We start from the raw sequence: 21,626 nt of genomic DNA on the forward strand, positions 1-21,626 counted from the left end.
CCAGAGTAGCGTGGCGAGGTACCTGGAAGTGTCTCGCTGGCGAGTAAAGATGAGAGAGCTATCGTACAATCCTAATGTAAGAGGAAGAAAAGAAGAAGTTTACTAGTGGGGAAGAATGATGAGAAGGGGATACGGGGGGTAGGCGGCGAGGTTGAGTTTCTGCGGCGTCGCGGCACAGTGGCGCCCAGCGGGCGCCGTTGCACTCTCCCGCCATCGCTGACGCCCCCAAAGGTCTCCCTTGTTCCCCCTCCGGAAGACCAAGCCGAGACGAGCCGAAGTTACCCTCACCACTTGGTACAACCCCCACTCAAGAACACGAAGAGAACCGAAATCGTAGCAGCCTGCGCCTTGCGGCCTGACGCCGAGAATCTACGTCACAGTGAAGTATGTGCTCCCAAGTGTAGAAAATGGCTGCGCTGTCCGCTAACCCAGGTCGGCGATGTAAATACGGCCTGTGGATCGGCCTAGGAGTGCTAATCGCCAGAACCACCGGTGGTGAGTACTTGGAAATACTTGGCGATTCTTCCAAGGGGTCATACTGTTTAAACGGCATATGTGAATCATGGTGAAATGATAGAAGCTGGGTCGTTGAGAGCAAAGTGGAGCTTGTCCTGCTACACAGATGTCTACTGCTCTCGAAACGCATGGTCCCTCTAGTTCATCTCGACAGATTTGTAGCTAAATCCTAAGAGTATATTGGTCAGTTAGTTTGCGATGCTGTTAACTTTTTATTTGTATTTCTTGATTGTGCCGCGAACTCGTCGTACTGAATATAACTCCCGGCTGCTTTTTTTCAATTGTGTCTTTCTTTGATTGACGCCCTACTGTATCTTGTGCTTCTTCAGAAATATACTCTACACCAAATATCGTATATCGCTTCTTCGTACTTAATTCTCCAATCGGTTCATCTGCTCTCATCGAGAAACACGACCATCTAGGTTATGGACGAGTCTGCGTCCAAGATTACTTCCAAGTGTCCTATTACAGGCCTATATACATACCTCGTGCCACCTTCGCGTTACTTCAGTCTACAATGGATACATACTGTAGTTCATTAACACTGTCGCTAGTCAATGAGAAACATGGAAACACACATGTAAAGAAATCAGTGATCTTCGCATCAGCTTTGAATTGAAATCTTTCTGTATAGTATCAATACAAGTATTACGATACTTCATTTATTACATATACATACATTCCTTTTGTATGCAAATGATTAAATTACACGTTATAACTCAAGCAATTTCTCGATTCTGCCTGTCTTAGGGATTTATCTGTCAGAATCAGAAGTTTACTTCAACAAGTTTTTATTCAAATGATGAAAACGACAAGTTAACTTAGGATCAAAAGCTATTTCCATTCGTTTCGCTGCACTCGACGCGACGTGCAATACAAAAAAGTCTTGCCAACAGCCTCTTTTTCTTCGACTATTCACTCACAGTTTTTCACAGAGTTTTTGTTCATACATGGGCATTGGCACGGACATTGGGAAGTTGTCAACTGTAACAGTGTGACATTTTGGATGTATGCAATAAACTAATTACACAAATTAAACCATATAATAAGAGAAGTATAATACTATTTGTAATCATATAGTTAATCGACCTTTGAACATTTTTTGTTTTAATTCATTATTGCATAACTGTCTATGACAAGTCAGACATCCAGTTTACCACCTGTATCTGTTTTCGTTTGGTGGCCATATACACATGCTGTAACATTTTGGAGACTAGCAAAAATCTCCTGATCAATCATGACGTTTTTTGTGTCACTTCCGGTTCAGCACAAGCGCACTTACATATTTCGTCTGTATACTTTTCTTATCTTGCTGGAACAAATATGCATAGTGCCAGCCCTTAAACCGTTTTGACATGCCAATGGGATAGTGTAACTTTAGAAACATGTCAGCGTCATTCCGTAGTTAATGTTGAAACAAAAAACTCATTTTGGTGTTTGAACGGTCGTCATTTGTTCAATACGTCATATATTACATATGTATTAGGTAGGGTAAGCTTGCTTAATTCTTATAACTTTTTATATTCTGATTCATAAATTATTTAACGATAACTAAAACAAAACTTAAATATAACGTGAAATGTGCTACCTTTGTGTAATAATATTATATTAATACCTTACAAATGTTTGTTAAAGAAGCATAGCTAGTCGACTATAGCGATGACACGGTTCGGATCCTTTTACAAATTAGGCAACCTTCCCCTGTGTAATTTGTATCTATTCTTTATTTTTTGTTGTATTATCGTAAATTTCTGTGAAGAGCATCCTTTCTAAAATAGGAATGCACAAAAAGAAATAAAACTTGTACGGAAGTATCAGTTCATCAAATGACGAAGTGGGGAGTGCGTTATTAGTTTTATCATAGAGTGGTAGCACTTAACATCACGTAACCTCGTCAGGTTCCTGGTTTCCTAGTTGAAGTCTCAGATTCACGGTAGGATTCCGCTTTAATGCCACGTTCCGCCGTTTACTCATCATTCCGCGTGTTACTCGTTACCGTGATGATGCTGTATAATCATAATAAAGACGGCGACAATAATAATAATAATAATACTGTTTAAATGTATCGATTGGAATTTTACATTGAAAATTCCATATCGTTAGATGACAATTTATTATTTATCAATCATTTTCTATTTCCTGATAAATGGAACAGCAATAGCAACAGTGAAGGCCAGCGATTGACTACATAGAAACGAACCTATAAATTGCACGAGAATTTCAAAAGATTTTTTATTCTTTGAAACTTCCTATCCGACCTATCGAAGACCATGCAGTATACCTAGTCTGAATATAATTTGGCATAGGATTTGCACGTAAATATGTAATTGTTGTATTATAATAATACTACATGTGAGGTTAATGTCATTTTGGAATCATTTGCATTAGATATAGCATTAGAATGAAATTATTTTGAAAATATATTGGGTTAATTTAGATTTTTTTAAATGAAGATTCATTCTTCGATTGGCGCTTTGTAACAATAGATTTATGAAATGATATTTTCAAAATCTTGATGCTCGGAATAGAGCTTGAGCTCTAAAATATTGTTGTTAATACGTAACGGGGAGGAAAGTAATGTTTATTGCGTATGCTCTTGATAAAAGAGTAAAATAAGATTCAAGAAGAATAAACGCTGGCCAAAAATGGTGTAGGCACTTAACTGAGTTCTTTGTTAGATCTCATGACATACAATGGCGTGTATTAGCCTGCCGCTATTTCTTCATGACTGCGCGAGAATCCTGACATTTATGACCCTGTAAATGCAAAAGAAGACGCATTCCCTGAATTAAATTAACCAAGACGTTTTGAACGACTAAAATAAAGAATGCATTTAACATTGACCGTATGAAATTTTGTCGAATAACCACATTTCATTGACTAGCCGAAAGTCGCTATTATAATTTAAATAAAAATATTGTGAAATCCTTAAAAGATTCTATTTTCAAATTCCACGCTCAAGCCCAGTACCTATATCGTATTTCTCTCAATGGAAAACTAAATTCATCAACGCACAATAATGTACGCTCGCGTGCAAAACTTTTTGGCACAAGACTAGCGCAATAATTGAATACAATTGAATTAGATTAGTACAAAACATTTAATACTTTTATCGCATCTCTAGCTTTTTGCTTTAACGTGTCTGTTTTGTGGGAAACAACATAATATGTCAGGAGAATGAAACTCCGCAGCCCAAAAGAAAAAGAAAACAATCTCGAAGAACTTTGAGAACAGTTGAGGTCGAGCTTTTCGTTTGCTGTAAAACTTTTTTTTATATAAAGAAATATTCTTACTGACTTTTGGGTTAATCTTTCATAGACAATGGTGGTGCAGACAAAATACTCTGCCCGGAGTTTTTATGGGACTGCAGTAGTACTATAGTGAAAGATTTTGCTTCCACGACAATTTTTATAACTAGTAAACAAATATAAATTTTCAGAGCGATATAAAAAGATTCCTTGCACCTGTTTACTTCATTGGCTAGATATATGTTAACAGCATTCGCCTGACTCTCGGTTGATTAATGAATTTCTACAAGCCTATATTTTTCCTTGGATTATACTTGGATTTATAATACAAGAATTACTCAATAATGTTATTACTCGAGAGCTGTGTGTTTGACTATCTTTCAAGGCTGTCATCCAAAATTTTGTCAACACTCGTTTCAACGTTTAATAAAATGTATTCTAATGTGAAACTGACAGAGACGGAACATAACCATAACATTAACGAGTTGAACGACATATTAGATTATTCGTACCGGTATCTCTTGGTCGCTCGCTAAATTAAGTTTACAGCCTTATAACTCCTCGGACCCTTTGAGTCCATTCAAGAACGTATAAAATGATTTTAAATGCGGAGCCTCCGTCGGCAGACAAAAATGCGTCTGACATTGTCATATCTTTATACGTGCAATAAATTATCGTTTTGGCAACAGGGTGTGCGGTGTCAATTACATTGATTGTGATTGGCGTACGCATTGCTGTTCGATAGTATAATCATTAAAGATTATAATAGTAAATGAGTATGCTCTGTAATCGATTAATCTAGGAAGTTTACTTCATTATGAATTTTCGATAGTTTTTTAGAAAGCGAATATAAATTGAATATTTAATTGAAGTCATGTGTTTCATACTGATTTTATGATCCGATTTTTTGTCTTTTTCTTCAGGCTGGAATGAGACGTCTTTAGTTTTTTCTTTTTTCTTCTGAATTAAGAAATCACCTTGCATAGCTTGAACGCGCATATTCATTTACGTTTACAGCAGCGCACGTGTGTACATAAAGTGTGCAGTAGGATTGAGAGCTAGTAAAATAATTCGATGCGTGCGACACTTGTTTCGTTAACTTTAGAGCATTTTCGACGATCGCGACTAATGACGGTTTCTGTTCCGATTGTGATCGTGAAGTTGAAATAGGATCGAACTGCTGTACCGTGTGTCTTGACCTAATTTGAAGAACTTTGACTCGGCTGTGATATTTTTCTAATATTTTAAGTTATCTTGGGATACATTCTTTATATTTTTGTACTTGCATCCCCTTGCAAGATCTACCATTACCGACGGAGTTTTGCTGATGGTAATCAATGGTAACCAGTAAATTTTGCATTCATTTATCATCATTGATTTGTTACTTTTTGGCAACAAAACCTTATGTCATTGGAAATGTTAAATTTTCCTATGGTCCTAATATTTCCTAAATTTCATTATGACAGTCAAAGGCCTGTCACTATGGTCCTAGACTGGAGCAGTGGAGACCTAGACAATCTCTGGAGATTTGAAACCAAAGTATTAGAATTAGAAGTATAAAAAAAAAAGAATTAGAAATTAATGCCGATAATTATTAAACCAGTAATTCTCATGTCCTGCGATGCGTTGATAAGAAAATTGAAATAAAAAATATCCGTGGTATATATGGATTTTAAACAGATGCAAACTTTATATGCAAAACGCATAGCAGTTCGTTCTCGTTTTGTAACTTATAATTTATGAAATCGGCTAGTATGAAAAAGTCGTCGGAATAGCCTTTCGTATAACACCTTGTATACTGAATTCAAGCTGATGAATTCTGAAGGATCCTGTCGGTCATGGTTTTTACTTTTGGCGAAGCCAATGCTGAGAGCTAATTACAGCTTGATACGCGAGTGAAGTAAGATGCCATTTGCGATGATATGTCCTTCGCAAACTTGTATCTGTTCACTTTATTTCTCCAACCTTCGTTTAAGCCACTGCTTCTATTTGACTTATCAGAATTGCTTGCTGGGACTAAAGGTATACTGTTTTCTATTATTTTCTTTCCCGTCCATACGATAGGTGCATTTTTGTCATAATTCAAGCTTGACAGGAAACATTAAGCTATTAGCCACTTCTTTAGCCATAGTCAAAAGTCTCGTAGCTAAGAGAATTCTGACTGCTTCATTTTTTCCCCCTATTTCAAAGCTGCCCGACAACAGTGTTCCGTATAAATGCATATCGAACCACCATACAATTATCAGAATAAAAAGTTATAATAAATCACATACTATATCGACATACGTACAATGTTCGTAGGTATATCAAAGTAGTCGAAAAAAGGAGTCATAGCTCTATTTTAAGTACAGCATTTAAATATACGAAAAAAATATCATTTTCTTCTTGAATGAAACTGTTCATTGAGATCAGGCGTCTAATTACTACGTTCGATTGTGCGGTGAAAGTTCAACTCATCCGATAATAAGACGATCCTACCAAAACTCGCTAATAACTATATCGTTATCTTTAACGAGTTTCTAAACAAAGTCTTATCAAGAGTCGCAGTTGATGGCTCGACGTACGTCACGTTTCACGGGTATAGCTGCGCGAACGACTCGGCTGCCTCTATCTTCACTCGTGTAGCTATCGCAACGAATCCAGAATGCGGACTCTATTGGTCGTGACTCGAGTGTCACTACGAGCACGGCAATTAACCTTATTGGCTGAATGTTATCGGTGGAAAAGTACAGGTTTCACTGTATTTTTGTCGCCTATTTCGAAAGAGGTCGATTACTATGTAATTTTTGAAATTTTAAACATTTTTTTTTACTTTGATACAGATTCGTCAAATGGTCAAATACGAAATATTTATAGTCCAAACGGTACGTCGTGTATCTGTGTAATACATGTAATTGTCTCATGCGTGAAAATGCGTATGTGTAATCTACATTTACTAGCCGATTTGACATGTTAATTTTGAAAGTTGTGCTTATGTAATTTTACTTTTATATCTGACGAGACATTTGTTTTATTATATTTTCAATGTTAATCGTGATGAATTTCAACTTTTAATCGCATTTGTGTATTTTAATCAACGATTCACGAGATATTGCGTCTTTCGTTTAAGATAGCAAAAACAATGTTGTTTGAGTATCATATATGTATTTCGCGTATATGTATAGCGTATATGTTATGTGGCATAAATTGAGATAGAAAAATTGAGTGGACAATTTAAATTATTTTTATAATACTATAAATTTTTTTACTTGTCACAATATTTAATTGGAATTGCGTGAATCTTATATTTATTTTTACAGTAAATATATATACAATAAACTACAGATCCTCTTTTGCCAAAGGTAATCAGTGGTTTTCTATTGATTTAGCAAATATTACTTTTGACAAAAATGAATTGACAATGGGAAATTTTGCTATGGATTATGTATACTTTGCGCTTTGAGTTTTCTGCTCGGACAGTCGATCAGGATCACCGACTTACTTTAGCCATCTGCTGTTCGTTTAAAGGACGTTATACCTACAGACTATTAAACTGAGATATTCAAATAATATATTTAAAAAATGATAATTGACATTATTAGATATTTTGTAAAATCGAATTACGAATTTTAAAGAACTTCTAAATGATTAGAAGAAATTCTTTTTAACGCTATCACGTGAACATATTTTTTTCAGCCTTTGACTCGATTAAAGTCTACGCGTCTAGTGAAAAGTGTATATTGTTTTTCGTCACACAAAGATGTCTCCTTGAGAGATAAGCCGAAGCTGTAAATAAAAAAGCAGAATAAGAAAGACGTCTCCGTTAATGTAATGCGAGAAAAATGCGTGGAGAAGCAAAAGGTTAATTAGCAAAAAAAAAAAAATGAAAGTTATCTGTCGAAGAGAAATATTATCTTGTCAATTTGAAACATGGAGAGTATATTCGCGTGCTTTGTGGATCGTATGGTGCAACATTACCAACTTTCACAAATTTACGAACACTAGAGAAACTGAATTTCTCGACACTTCAAAAATAAATATATATTTCAATTGCTCCGTAAAGTATTTGATTTTTGTAATTTTTTTTTGAAACCTTATAATTCACACTATCATCTCGTTTTCTATAAATCTATACAGATTCTAGATAAAGTTATATACATTCTATCTTGTCTGCATTTGAGCCCTTTGGTAGTCAAGCTTCAGAGCTTTAAAAGCTTTAAGAATCTGTAGTGTCAAATCTTATAATGTTAATGTTTGACGTGCTTCTATGGATTCAGTGAGCTCTAACCTGTTACATAGTATAATAAAGTCCGTATGTAGCATCTGTATAAACTTCAGTGCCTGAGAGGAATAATTGAAGAGTGCAAAGGATTAATATTCGTTTCGAGTAATTTTTTATCTGCCATTTGCGACGACACAAAATCAAATGATACATCATTTATCTCGCCTGGGAGCCTTTTTTATTTCCATTTTCTCTTACGCCTCCTATTAATAGCAATGCAATAAACCGAGAGTTCCAGCGGCGCTAATAATAAATTATAGGATTACATTCTACACCTCGTTACCCATTATCATAAAATATACCGCGTGTATCAGGTATTTTCGAAGATGAAAGTCTTATACTAGAAGCTACAGGTAACACGAACTTGCTTGAAGTATTTTTATAATTTAACTTAGTGTCATGTGCTTTCTTATTTTCACTATCCATTTCTTTATTAACTTCAAAGAAGGTATTGACTGCTATTGACAAACTGTTATCGCGTGAAGCAGATATACTTCGCAAATTGCTGTATACTGATAACCTCGTTTAACACTTGCGCATACTTGTGCATTTCAGGTGCGTACAATCGATAATAATTATCCGAGATATTTCGAGCGCCTGTACAAAGGATAATACATATTTTCATCGTATCGGACGATTTAGTAACTTGTACTCTTTTAACCCACGCTTCCTACGGTTTTTGAACGTTTACCGGGTTCCTCGGGCCTAACGGTAGGAAGCAGGAGTTAAGAATGCGCAGCGCAGGAAGAAAATTCGAGAAATGCATTTGAAGTATATACAGGTTGTGACGCCAGACTTCGCTTACCTCGATGGGAACGCGAGGTAATACCATAAGAGCGTAAAATTCACGTGTTCACCAGCCCAAGGCCTAACCATACAAATGCACAAAAGTATTGGGCGTCAGGTTGTTTCGTGAACCAATTTCAATGATTTTCATATCAACGAACAATTCACCGACAAGCCCATCTCGAGGAGGTGGCAGGGATCTTTACAAGGACAGGAAACTCATTCGATACTATATAATCATTTTTTCGATTCAACATTCGAATTTTCTTTAGCTAGTCTAATATTCCATTTATTCGTTTTTATATTTTTTCACAGCAAACTTAACGTACTTTATGATTATCCCACACCTAGGTAAAACTGACGAGCAATCCACACGCTCTACATTCCTCAGACACGTAGTCGTCTATCTTAGGAATTATTGGTAGCTGATTGGTCATGCGAGCTGAATCTTATACTCAAGTACAGCTTCACGAGAGAATTTGCGAGGGAAACCAGGAAATAGTTTAAATAATTGATTCCTACGCCACTGACAAGCTTGTTTTACCATTTCGCAATTGTTTTTGAGGAGCATCTCACGTCCTTTTTCGTGGATCTTTTCGACCCCCTTTTGCCGGTCTTGGTCCAGCGGTGAGTCCGGTACTGTACTGTTCTTCCATGCCGAGTATAGTTGTCTGTGAGTTTTATATGTTTTTCTGACAGATTGAAAAGAATCAAGTCAAGTCATTCGTGTCACTACATAGATTTTTCTATTACAAAATATGTATGATTTTATGGAAAACCACATGTCATTCGGTTAGGACTGCATTGCTTGCAAAATATCAAAAAAACACACCAAACTCGTCGACCGATTATAGACGAGTCCCTCAAGGCTCGTGTAATGCTATGTGGCCACTCGCGCGTGGCGCTCTCTTGCGTAGCTTGCAGGAACCTCTCCTGATATCGTTCCTGACTTCCAGCTGACTAACGGCTCATCTCCCTCGATGGCTACGCAGCAAACGGCGGCGTACAATATTTTTTCGCAGTGTAAAACAAGGTGAAATCAAATAAAATAGATCCTATCAGGAACCTCTTGGTTCTTGCGATAAGTGGATCCTAATCGAACGTGTTTACACGAGTAGCCCACCCTCTATTGAATACCCTTGTTCCTGTCGGAGGATGCGACGGGTGAAAAGTCACGTCACAGCGTATATGCGTAAACCGACGCAACTCGTACCGGTAGCCCATATTTTGTTGTCTCCCATTATTCGCATACGGTTTCATAACAGAGTCACGACGGCCAAAAGTTGTCGTAATTTATTGAACCGTAATAGATGCTTAAATAAAAAGAATATTAATTGACACTTGGCAACGATACAATAGCGCAATGAATCATGTCTTTATTTTTTTGTTTGTTATTTTTGTTTTTTAAGCCTAAAACTATAAATATACCCGTAGCTCGTAAGAAAGGAATTTTCAAATATACCTTATCAGTATACCGTGTCTATTATTGGCGTGCTTTGTATATATTGGATTTAATAAGTTGATATTGCGTAGAATTTAAACCGTTTGAAAAGATCCGTTCGCAGCGAGCTTATTATCGTCAGTTATCAGTTTGATACCTTGTGCTCTATATATTACGTGTTAAAAGAAGAAAATCCTATAGGTCTCGTATAGACCGATGGAAAATTATTATTATATTTATTGAATACCTTATTGATGTTGATAATTTAATTTTTGAACATAGCATCTTGACAACTCATTGTTTTGAGTTGATTTTTTCCGGATAGTAACACGGAAGTAAACAAATAGCGAAGAGGCTGAAAAGTTGAAATTGAAGTCAAGGTCTCACGACTAAAAATCGACATGACGCCATTGAGAACTGTAGGAAAGCTCAAGTGTATTGAATGAGAGAACGCTTCTTACATATTAAAGTTCGTGTTTCGTTGTTACTCTGGAATATGTGCGCGCTTTCGTTATGGTCATAAATTTACTGCCAGACTTTTGAACTATTGTGCTCGTTTTACGAGAGTTACTTTTTTTTGACGATTTTTATGAGCTATAATGCATACTCAAAATGCATGAAATCGTCTAAAAACATGAAACCTGGACGTTATGAATATTTTTTAATTGACATAGGCTTCTAAGAAAAGACAATTTTATCGTATCTGTTGCTATGTTTATACATTTTTATACAATAAGTCCACTTCCATAGATTCGAGTTGCGGGGATTCTTAGAATCGCCGTCTAGCTTTACGATCTTAGTTATCCTTTGAAACTAACAAGTATATCAGAAAATATCATATTTAAGACCCATTCAATTCAATTTACACGAATTCTTATTCAAAATTGTTGGAAAAAAATTAAGTGCATAACTCGACGATTTTATGTACCTATATTTATACATAGAAAGGCTTATAGTAAAATTTTGTCCGGCATGACAAACGATATTTACCATCGTTGCTTCATTTTTATCGACACTATGTCTTAAAATGAAAATAAAAAAATATGATGCTTTATATTAAGTGTTATTTTCAATACTTGGTTTACGGACAAATAGTAAAAGGCAGTGTGTAGACACACTAACAGTACTCGATAATTAATCTGGCATTGAACGTCATCAATTTTCGAGGCTGTCCAAATAATGAAATTGGATCACGAAGTGTTTAATCGCATACATATTTTTAGTTATAAAGCTTCTTTTTTGTATATAACTTTGCATTGAGTCGAGTGTTGTACGTGTCTCATTCTGAAATCACGGCACGAACGTTTTTATATTTTATAGTTTTGAGGCTTTGTGACACGTAGGATTAACAGTCGTATTACTGCTCGTAAAGTTTTCGAGATAACGCATACAAATATTTTCGTCTTTTGAGAGTTCCAGTATTTTCTCTATTACTTTGTTTCGTAGTTGGTACGTTAAAAGAGATTTTTGTTAATAGCAGTAAGCATTGAATATTTTTATGATTTCAAGACTATCGTTACGGTCTACTCTATCCACACACTCTCGTACTGAGAAAATAGTATTGGTTTTGTCATCCGTGCAATTTTGTTGGAAAAACTTGAAATTGTATAACTTAATTTATATTGCGAGTAACAGTTTAAAGTATCCGAGATTACTATACGGATTTAGTTGAGTGCGGGCAATCGAATGGTTGTTAGATTCGATTCATTGAACTCAATAATTTTTGTTTGGTGCAGAATGCGATCAGACTCGATCAACTGCCAAAGACGAGACATGGAAAAATTAAGCATTTCATTATTGTTATTATATTATATATTTGTTTTAACTTAAAAATACAAATAAATGTTAGAAATCGTGCAAGTTGTACCGCCTGAATTCATTGCTTCTATTAACCAAAACCCTATGATATCCGCGAGTGAAGTCAGTGCTATGTCCGCTAGACGGCAGATCGTGCAATAATCAATTTGTACCTGGTGTTCACTGAAATTGATATCTACGGAAGATTTATTCATTCCAGTAGCATACGTTCGCATAAGTATGTCAATATAGGAGAAAAGCTATTTCGGGCTTTTTGAGTACTTTGAGGTACATTTTATCGATGTATCGTTGTGTAATAACTTTGGATTATGAACCGTGATTGGTTTGAAATTTACACTGCTTTGCGTAGAAATTTGATTGGCTCGCCAATTAGCAATAAGAATTAGCAATTAGCAATAAGAAATTTATTTATTGATGTAATTATATTTATTTATTCAAGTCCAAATCCTTTTCATTTAAGTGTCTATTTATTAATTGAACTGGACGTCGATTCTGTTGAAAAGTCAAGTACACTAAAGTAAGTCAACTACTCATTTTTACGAATATGTTCTTGTTTTCAATTCACGATGTTATTTCGTTTTCCCATTCGTAATAAATAAACACCAAAATTCAATGATGCTGCCTACGAATTTAGCTCTTTTAGTTTGCTAGTTAAAATCTGCAATCACTTAGTTGCCAACCCAATATAACAGATTTTATATACTTCATAACAGTGGAATGGAATTCAAAGTAATTTTATATTGTTTAAAAATATTAGCTTTTACTTTGATCTTTGTATTGATCTATTAGATTCAAGAACACTCGAGCGCGTTCTACTTTTCAGTGACGTCGTGCGATTCTATTAATTCCATCGTGCGTAAGTTTCTCTTGTGTACAGATGCCAGGAATTAGTTTTGGCTACGAAAAAAAATCATATCAGCTGCGTCGGTATTCTTGATTCATTCCAGCAGACTACTCGTGTCGCTTATGATGACGCAAATGGAGCTGCCCAAAAGAATTTCTGAATCATAATTGTGAGAGATGAACAGAGAAATCACTTAATTCGACAGTCTCGTACTACCAACCTTTCAGATCCATTAAAAGTAAGATGAAGGATAAAATCTTTACCTAACAGTCAGAACTTATTGTTAGACATCATTCATCTCGGGGCATTTAGATATTCGAATATACAGAAATGGCGAAGTTCACTATTAGTCGGCATTTTCTATTGTTTTCAAGAATAGGTGTAGGTACAAGCGTGGGTCTCAGACCGGAAACGTCATTGACCTTTCGATATTTGTACACGTGTCGAATATGTTCTACGGCGTTAAGGGGATATTTTACTTTAAACGGTTAATGAAAAATCGATTTTTTTTTGGTATTTTTTAATTTACATATATTTTTAAAAATGTCTCAGAAGAATTATTTATAAAAATTTATGTGACAACGAAAAAATTTAGTGTTTTGAGCGATGATCATCTGAAGTTGTAAGAGAGACCAGAATTTTGGCTAACGAAGAAGATCACATTTATGGCCTTGAAATAAATAGTAAGTGTGAGTATAATAAAATTCATATAAAACCACAATGGATTGCCATGATATTTCAAGAACGGATAATTCGATCGACTTGAAAGTTTACAGGCATCCTCAGTACATGTATCGTTGTATCGCCACTACAAAAGTTAAGTCAAAAATTTTAATATTTCGCTGTAGACCAGTTAAGGTAGAGAAAGCCAAAATTCGATTTTTTTTTCGAACATGCTGCCATTTTTGTCAATTTTTACTTCTACCAAAAAATATTGCTGCCGATTATTTTTCTACAGTTCTAGATTAGGATTTAATTTGGATTTTCTGTTTCAGATATACCAAACGTCTAGAATCATCGCAGCTAACAGTGAACTATTTTTTTCAACTCGGTCTGAGAGGCTCGTCATAATTCAAGAAAATGTTATTTTTCTTCAATAAATAGTGTAAACATAGCTAAAGGATTAATAAATATGTAACATTTTATTAAAAATATGTTTTCCTTCTAAAAAATTTCCAAAGTCCACGTCTAATATTGATCGGCAATGTAGTAAAATACCTCTGTTAAGGTAGTATTGTAGAATTATATTAGAAAGTTGCCTTTACATTGTTTTAATGCCTAATCGAATGAACTCAATCGGCTGCATCTGCCGGCTCAAAACAAAATTTGTTTACCGTCTAGTTGAAGAGATATTAATTATTAAAATTGGGAAAAACTAAGATATTGGGGGAAAAATCGTTTTATTTAGTCAGATGTCCTTAATTTTCGAAAAAGTTAGCAAGTTAACCTATGCATTAACATATATTTCCAGATAGCTTGATATCTGAGGCGTTCACTGTAAAAAAATGAGTATAATTTAACGTATACTTCTTGAGAAATTACTGTTACACGAAGCGCATACAGCGACTGTCTTTCTCTTTCGCGTGTTCTTTTCTCCATCCGTAAACGCTAGCGACAAAAAAAAGGGTACAGATTTCGGCGGTCAATAAGCATTATGATTTATTTATCACATTTTTAATATATTTTTCTATTTGTTTTATGAAATTTAACAATTTATATATGGCTATTGATTTGACTTCAGTCAAACTCTACCATGCTACCTTAAGTTGGAGGCACACCTTATCGTTGGCTATTCCTCTCGTGGGTTGGCAATAGTCGTCCGCCTACACGAAACATCTCGACTTGTCAAACAGCCTCCAAATAGATGCGCCGCTGCCTACTTAAATCGCGTCTCCTGCTATGAAGTATCATTAAATTATTTACCTCAATGTATCCTCTGGATACTCTGAAGCGTGAAGCTATTCGTTTTGTTTTCTTACACCATTGCTCCATTTTATTTTATTTTCCTTCCGGGCGATCGAACTTCCTTTTCAGCCCCCCCCCCCGCTCCCCCACCTTCCTTCATTTCTTATTTTGCGTTCTTGACACTTACATAACTTCTGCAATAACACTTCTTAACGAAAATCGTTGCCTTTTATGGCTCCTGAATTTCAAGAACGTTGCGCAACGTATACATTTATTTTATGATCGGTGAAAGCCAAGACGACGATTCCTGATGGGCGAAAAACTGGATAAGCTCTGAGTGATAGTATCTTCTCCATTAACTTTTTCGTTGCTCGGACTGATAGGCGCAAATATTTCTTCACGTATGTCAATGGTATTACGCGTTTGAGTGATTGACAATTACTTGATATATTTCTTCATACATTTCTTATTATTGTTTATATCGTGTATTGATATTGCGATTTCATCTACGGAGAAGGCATCAGTTGTTACGAAATGGAAGTACGAGTGGTATATTTTTCTGCGCCCAACCCAGTGAATAATATTAGAACTCTTTCGTAGAAGTGTTTAGCATATTTGATATTGCAATCAAGTAACCTCATATTTTTCGTGGACAGAAAATCAATCTATTGTTACAATATATTTACTTCGCAATTGATCATTAAGATAATAATTTTTGTTTTATCATATATATACATATGTTACGTACATGCATGAATGCATATAGATATTTCAATCGGATTTTATTTCGTATACCTTAATTTTGACAATTAATAGAAGTGAAATGTTAAGAATATCTTAATTGTAGTGTTATTGGCTGATCAAGTTTTGACTTGAGTCCATTTCTTCGTGATTGATAAAGATTTGTCACGTTGTTACAGCTCTGGGAATAACTTGTTACTGCGACGGTGACTGCCCGGACGATCGTCAGAATGGAACCTGCGAAGGCAGGCCAGGAGCATATTGCTACACTGCTGTCAAAGAAGTACAGGATACCGAAACTGGCGAATATGTTCCAGAATGGTATGTAATAAAGCATTAATAAATAACGAGAATTTTGAGAAAATATTTTTGAGTGGATGATCAGATCATGTATGTTTTACAATTATCATTAGCATATTACTAAGAAGCAGTAATTTTATCTAAAGAAGAATTATTATACTTATAAAATTGACTTTACTTTAATTCTTTGCAGGGCGTTTGGCTGCTTACCACCGGGCGAACAGGGCCTCATTCAATGTAAGGGTTACCTAGTGCCCCATTTTCAACGAAAAGGCATATCCTGTTGCAACAACACTGACTTGTGTAATAAGGACATGTTTCCGATGTACAAACCAAGACCAACAGCAGCACCAGATCCTATAGCTATTGCTTCTGGGGCCCCGTTGATTGTCCTAGCAGCTTCTCTCTCGGTTTGCCTAATAGTTTTCTGCGTGGCTATGGTGATCATATATCACCGTTATCGCAGGAAGGAACGAGGCCCTTGTTTAGTACCATCTCAAGGCACGCTAAAAGATCTTATAGATCAGAGCAGTGGCTCAGGTTCGGGACTACCTCTTCTTGTGCAGAGAACTATAGCGAAACAGTTGGCTCTATCGCAGTGTGTCGGTAGAGGCCGCTATGGAGAAGTCTGGCTTGCAAGATGGAGAGGAGAAAAGGTCGCTGTTAAAATTTTCTTCACCCTAGAAGAAGCATCGTGGTTTCGCGAGACGGAGATATATCAAACCGTCCTGATGAGGCATGACAACATCCTAGGCTTCATTGCAGCCGATATCAAAGGAACTGGGTCATGGACTCAGATGCTTTTAATCACGGACTATCACGAGAGGGGATCCCTTCATGACTATTTACAAACTACGATACTCGATCATCCAGGTCTCTTGGCCATTTGTTTGTCAATAGCTTCTGGAATTGCTCATTTACACACTGAGATCTTCGGAACCCATGGGAAACCAGCGATAGCTCATCGTGATATAAAGAGTCGGAACATCCTGGTGAAACGGAATGGCGAGTGCGCTATAGCAGACTTCGGACTTGCAGTACGATTTATAAGGTAGGATCGTTGCGCAACGACCGGTTATTTATGAGATTCCTTAAGCGATTCTGTTATATTGCCTTTTATGTGACATCTGATCGCTTTTCTCTACCACCAATATCTATCTATTCGCTGAAGATCATAAACGTTAATGGTCCTCGTCGTGCACCTAATGCAATACATTCACATCTGTATAAAGTTCAACGTTTAATGAACCTTTTTTGTACTTTTCAGCGAGAGCGGGGAAATTGACATAGCTCCAAATACGAGAGTGGGCACACGACGTTACATGGCTCCTGAAGTCTTGGATGAGAGTTTGAATAACTCGTCATTCGACGCTTTCAAAATGGCAGATATGTACTCCGTTGGTCTCGTCTTATGGGAAGTATGCAGACGATGTGCAACAGGGGGCAAAGTGTCTACGGCTGAACCTTATGCGCTCCCGTACCACGACGTTGTACCTAGTGATCCTGATTTCGAGGCTATGAGACTAGCTGTTTGCGTCAAGAGGTTACGACCCGTAGTACCAGCAAGATGGGAAAATGATCCGGTAAAGATTCTTCTTTGAACTTTCTTATTTGTTTCTCTTTCGTTTTCTCCTCTCTCGTCTTTCATTGTCAAAAATTCGTAGGCCTTAAAATGTGGAATACATTGATAATAATTGAATTTTTTATAGGTCCTTTTTGCTTTGAGCAAGCTAATGACCGAGTGCTGGCACGGGAATCCAGTGGTGCGTTTGACTGCACTCCGAGTCAAGAAGACTATGTCCAAACTGCACATTGACAATGCCATAAAGATCGTGTAGTGCTCGAAAGGAAAACGGACCCTTCAAACTGTTATTTTTCTTCTCTAGTTGAAAGATACTTCCCCTGTAAATACATGCCCTGGTGTACAAAGAGTCCATGACACAGACTGCAGCCTAAAGACTGAGTACTGAAATTTATAAATACATGGTGAGCGAATGTGTGTGTATGAATCGATGTGATGATGTCCAATGAGAGCGACCAATTGCCAGTGCGAATGCGAATATAAGTATGAGTGTAGTCTTGCGACTTTCAGTTTTTGTTTTGTTTTCGAGCGAGACGTTATGACGATGGGGTTGTCGTGATTCTGAAAAAAATCATCTTTTGGCACTTTGTTACTTTTTATAACCGGACTACATACTGAAATAACTTGAACATATTGCCACTCTGATGAAAGACTTCGATAGTTAAATTTAAAAGATTTCGATGAGTATTTGAAAAATGCAAACAATTGCCTTTCGGATTACTCTTTCAGTTTTGGGTTCATTGTTGCCAAACTGATGTTAAAATTATTGTTAACCATGCAGAATGTGCGCTGAAATACACTTTGATAAAGAATGTTTGTCAGAATCCTTCAGAGTTCACTTAAAAGAAACTGTCAATCTTTTTTAGTTGATTTTATACAAACTACGCGAAGGTCGTGACAAAATAGTTATTTCGGATGCACGTAACGGTCACTTGATTGGACCAATTGATCGAGGTTCATAACGAATTGCGACATTAACATTTTGTTAATTAAATAATAGAAAGGCTACTACTTAGAAACGTGTACGATACATTGTGGGAATGTCATATCCCAAAATATTCAAGCCTAACTAGAGGATTTAAATCAAACCCAGCATGACTGTTTCGTTTCCTATTTTTTTTTGAACGAAGTACATATTACATAACAAAAAATCGCCTACTTTTTCGTCTTAGAAATTTATAAACACGAAAATTTAAAAGTTCAAATAAACTTCTTTCCTTTTCCATTAAACCATGATATAACACATGCTGGTTTTGCTTTTCAATTCCTCGTATCCCCAAATACAATTATTGTTAATTAATTACATTTTTTCGAGTATATTAATATTATTTTTATCAGGAAACTTGAATTGTTGCAGGATGTTCACGGATTTACATAGTTTATAGAATACAGTGCTATATAGATGCTTGTAAGTTTGGAACGAATAGAAGAGAGAATGTTTCTACGATTATTATGAAATATCTACACATTTGAATGACATTGATAAGGCTAGTGTAAAATAAATTTCTTACATATTCGGTACTGCTGAAAATTTAACAATACCGATAAATATTACTTACTGTTCAGCTCCAAATTAATCATAAAATTAACCCTTAACCGTGAATGAGAATTTCTCTCTCTCTCTCTCTCTCTCTCTCTCTCTCTCTCTCTCTCTCTCTCTCTCTTTCTTTCTTTCTCTGCAGAGGGGATGGTCAGCTGTATGCTGAGCCAAGTTTCCCACTCTAGTACCGGTAGCACGGCTGAGTACGAATTTGTGGCGTTACAATTTTTCCATTTATTTCAGGCACTATAAGCAACTCTGTATATTACATAGTACAGTATATAATTTATGTTTCTAATCTGTATAGATGAGAGATATCGATTTGGTATTAATTTGATACCTAAAAATGATTTTATAAAATCGATCGACAGTTTAAACCAATACATTTCACAATATCGTGAAAATATTCGACAATATCGCAAACAAATACTAAGTCTCTATTCTTTAAAATATAGGACATATTAATAGTAATATACATATATGTACTTGTATATTCATCAACTAGAAATTCTTTGCACAATCACTATTTTTTATGCATGAATCAGACGCAGCGCAATAATTTATATATATTTACACATCAATTATAAAAGTATTCCAAGATGAAGGACTCTCGATCGTTTTCCTAAAATCGTTATGTTATAGCATACAGTTTTCGAATGTTACACATCGAAAACTATTGTTAAATATTATCCTAATTCTTTACTAGGAAAATCAATTGTAACTATATTATTATAAAGTGTACCTAATGGCTATTTGATTGAAAATAATGAAATTTATATTTTTAACGAGTATTAAATATAATTTTTTCCATGTATAGAATTACTACTATTTTCAATGTCGCAGTACGTATCTTTTTGTTATTTGCACACAGTATATCATGAATAATGCTCATAGGTTATTCTAATCAATCCTATTTTCATACATTTCAATAACGAGATTACTTTTAACAATTGACATAATTTTTCTAATTCTTATTTCCGTTGAAGTATCACTATAAGGTTATATTTCAGGCCTCCATGATTTCAGGGTCAATATTTGAAAGTACTACTTATTAAAGTGCTGAAAAATACAAACAATTTAGGACTAAAAATAACATTAAAAACAATTATGCAGTGACTCTTAGTCAATATAATTTTCATAATTAACGTAATAATTCGGTACAAACGTTTATAGTAACATAAGATATTTTGATGATCATAACTGTTTTGCATATGTCGTAGCAGAAAAAAGAAATGGAAACTACACAATATCAAGATGGCAGAATAGCGTCAAATCGAAATTTATAATGGCAGATAAGATCGATAGTTTCTTTTTGACATAATATCATGTATTTAACAGTTTTTAATGCCACGGAATGAAAGATGAAATATTCCCCGAGTTAGTATAAACATCTTTCCCACTTCACCCTTCGAGGATAGTAGACATCAGTTGGCTCATATGTGGACTACCCTCTTTTATATTCTTAATTCCTTGATTGATTTGACGAAACTTGAGCTAAGGTTTACGACGGCGTTCTTTACAAATTGGAAGTCGAAAATGTGAAAACAAAACGGTTAATTAAATGTTTTTTCATTTTTTTTTTCTAACTACAAAGTGTTAAATCAAAATGGTACTGTTGTATTGACAATCATAATAGCAGATTAGAGAAATGAAATAAAATCAAAATCAAAATCAGTGACCCTAAAAACCTTAAAGTACCATGATTGTCAATGTTTATTTTCTGTAAAACCTCCTCGTTTTGAAAAGGTTAATATGATTAACCTCAAAGCTCGTTATATTTAGTCCGATAGATCGGGAGAAGCACCCAATTTTAATTTGCTCTTGATGAAACGGTCAACACATGAAACACTGTGGCGACTGAGAGTCGCCTCTCGAGCGCAAAGGGGTAGATTTTACTGTGTCTCAAGTAGAGTGAATGTTATATTACCAAACCATATTGTTCGTTCGTCTTCTCTCTTAGTCATGTTATCTACCATTATACAGGGTGTGTAAAAATATTTCAGCAAAACTTCAGGGAATGCAATATTGATCAAATCAAACAACTAAGTTTTAATTTTTTTCTTTGTTTATTAATAGGGGTGAATAGATTATTCTGGAACTCAAGGAATAGGGGAGTCAGTTCAGAAAAATACCGGTGTCCATAATACTCGCACGATTGAAGGAAGGCCTGTGGATGAACACACAATCCCGCTACAGGTACACGCGAATGGGGCATAATAAATAACAAACAATAGTCGCACACAAAGGAGGAAACAGCAGTCTTCAGGTTAATTGAACATGATGAGCCAGTCACTGTTTTGTGAAGCTCGAAAGGGAAGAGAGCAGCAGGAAGTGAGCAAGAACAGTTATTGAATTTCCTTTAGGTAAATTAAACGTCCCAGGTACTGGACAAAGCTTGTTTGCAAGAGAGAAAGAAATACGGTTTCTTATGGGCTTTCGGGGACTTAGGATGCTTACCTTACGTGAGTAATGAAATAACAACAATTCGCTTATTTTTAAAGGGGAAAATGATAAGTACCAAAGTTGTAGCAAATTTAATTCCCAACAACTTTAGTTATTATCATTTTCTGTGTAAAATTGAAAATAAACGAGTTATTTAATAAATCAAAATTCCCCCTTAAATTCAAAATGGCGGCATTCACCC

The 21,626-nt window shown here is 35.5% G+C and overlaps 1 protein-coding gene across 1 annotated transcript; it reads left to right on the forward strand.

Moving 5' to 3' along the window:
* Positions 1–340: 340 nt before the first annotated feature.
* LOC107265999 (bone morphogenetic protein receptor type-1B) lies at positions 341–19,771 on the forward strand. Its single transcript, XM_015736021.2, has 5 exons — positions 341–495; positions 15,740–15,881; positions 16,054–16,911; positions 17,128–17,443; positions 17,570–19,771. Exons 1-5 carry the CDS (start codon positions 408–410, stop codon positions 17,696–17,698), a joined length of 1,533 nt encoding a protein of 510 aa, XP_015591507.1. The 5' UTR covers positions 341–407; the 3' UTR covers positions 17,699–19,771.
* The last annotated feature ends 1,855 nt before the right edge of the window (positions 19,772–21,626 follow it).

The sequence above is a fragment of the Cephus cinctus genome, unplaced genomic scaffold, assembly GCF_000341935.2.
Source record: "Cephus cinctus unplaced genomic scaffold, Ccin1 Ccin1_scaffold0269, whole genome shotgun sequence".
In the NCBI taxonomy this organism is placed as follows: Eukaryota; Metazoa; Arthropoda; class Insecta; order Hymenoptera; family Cephidae; genus Cephus; species Cephus cinctus.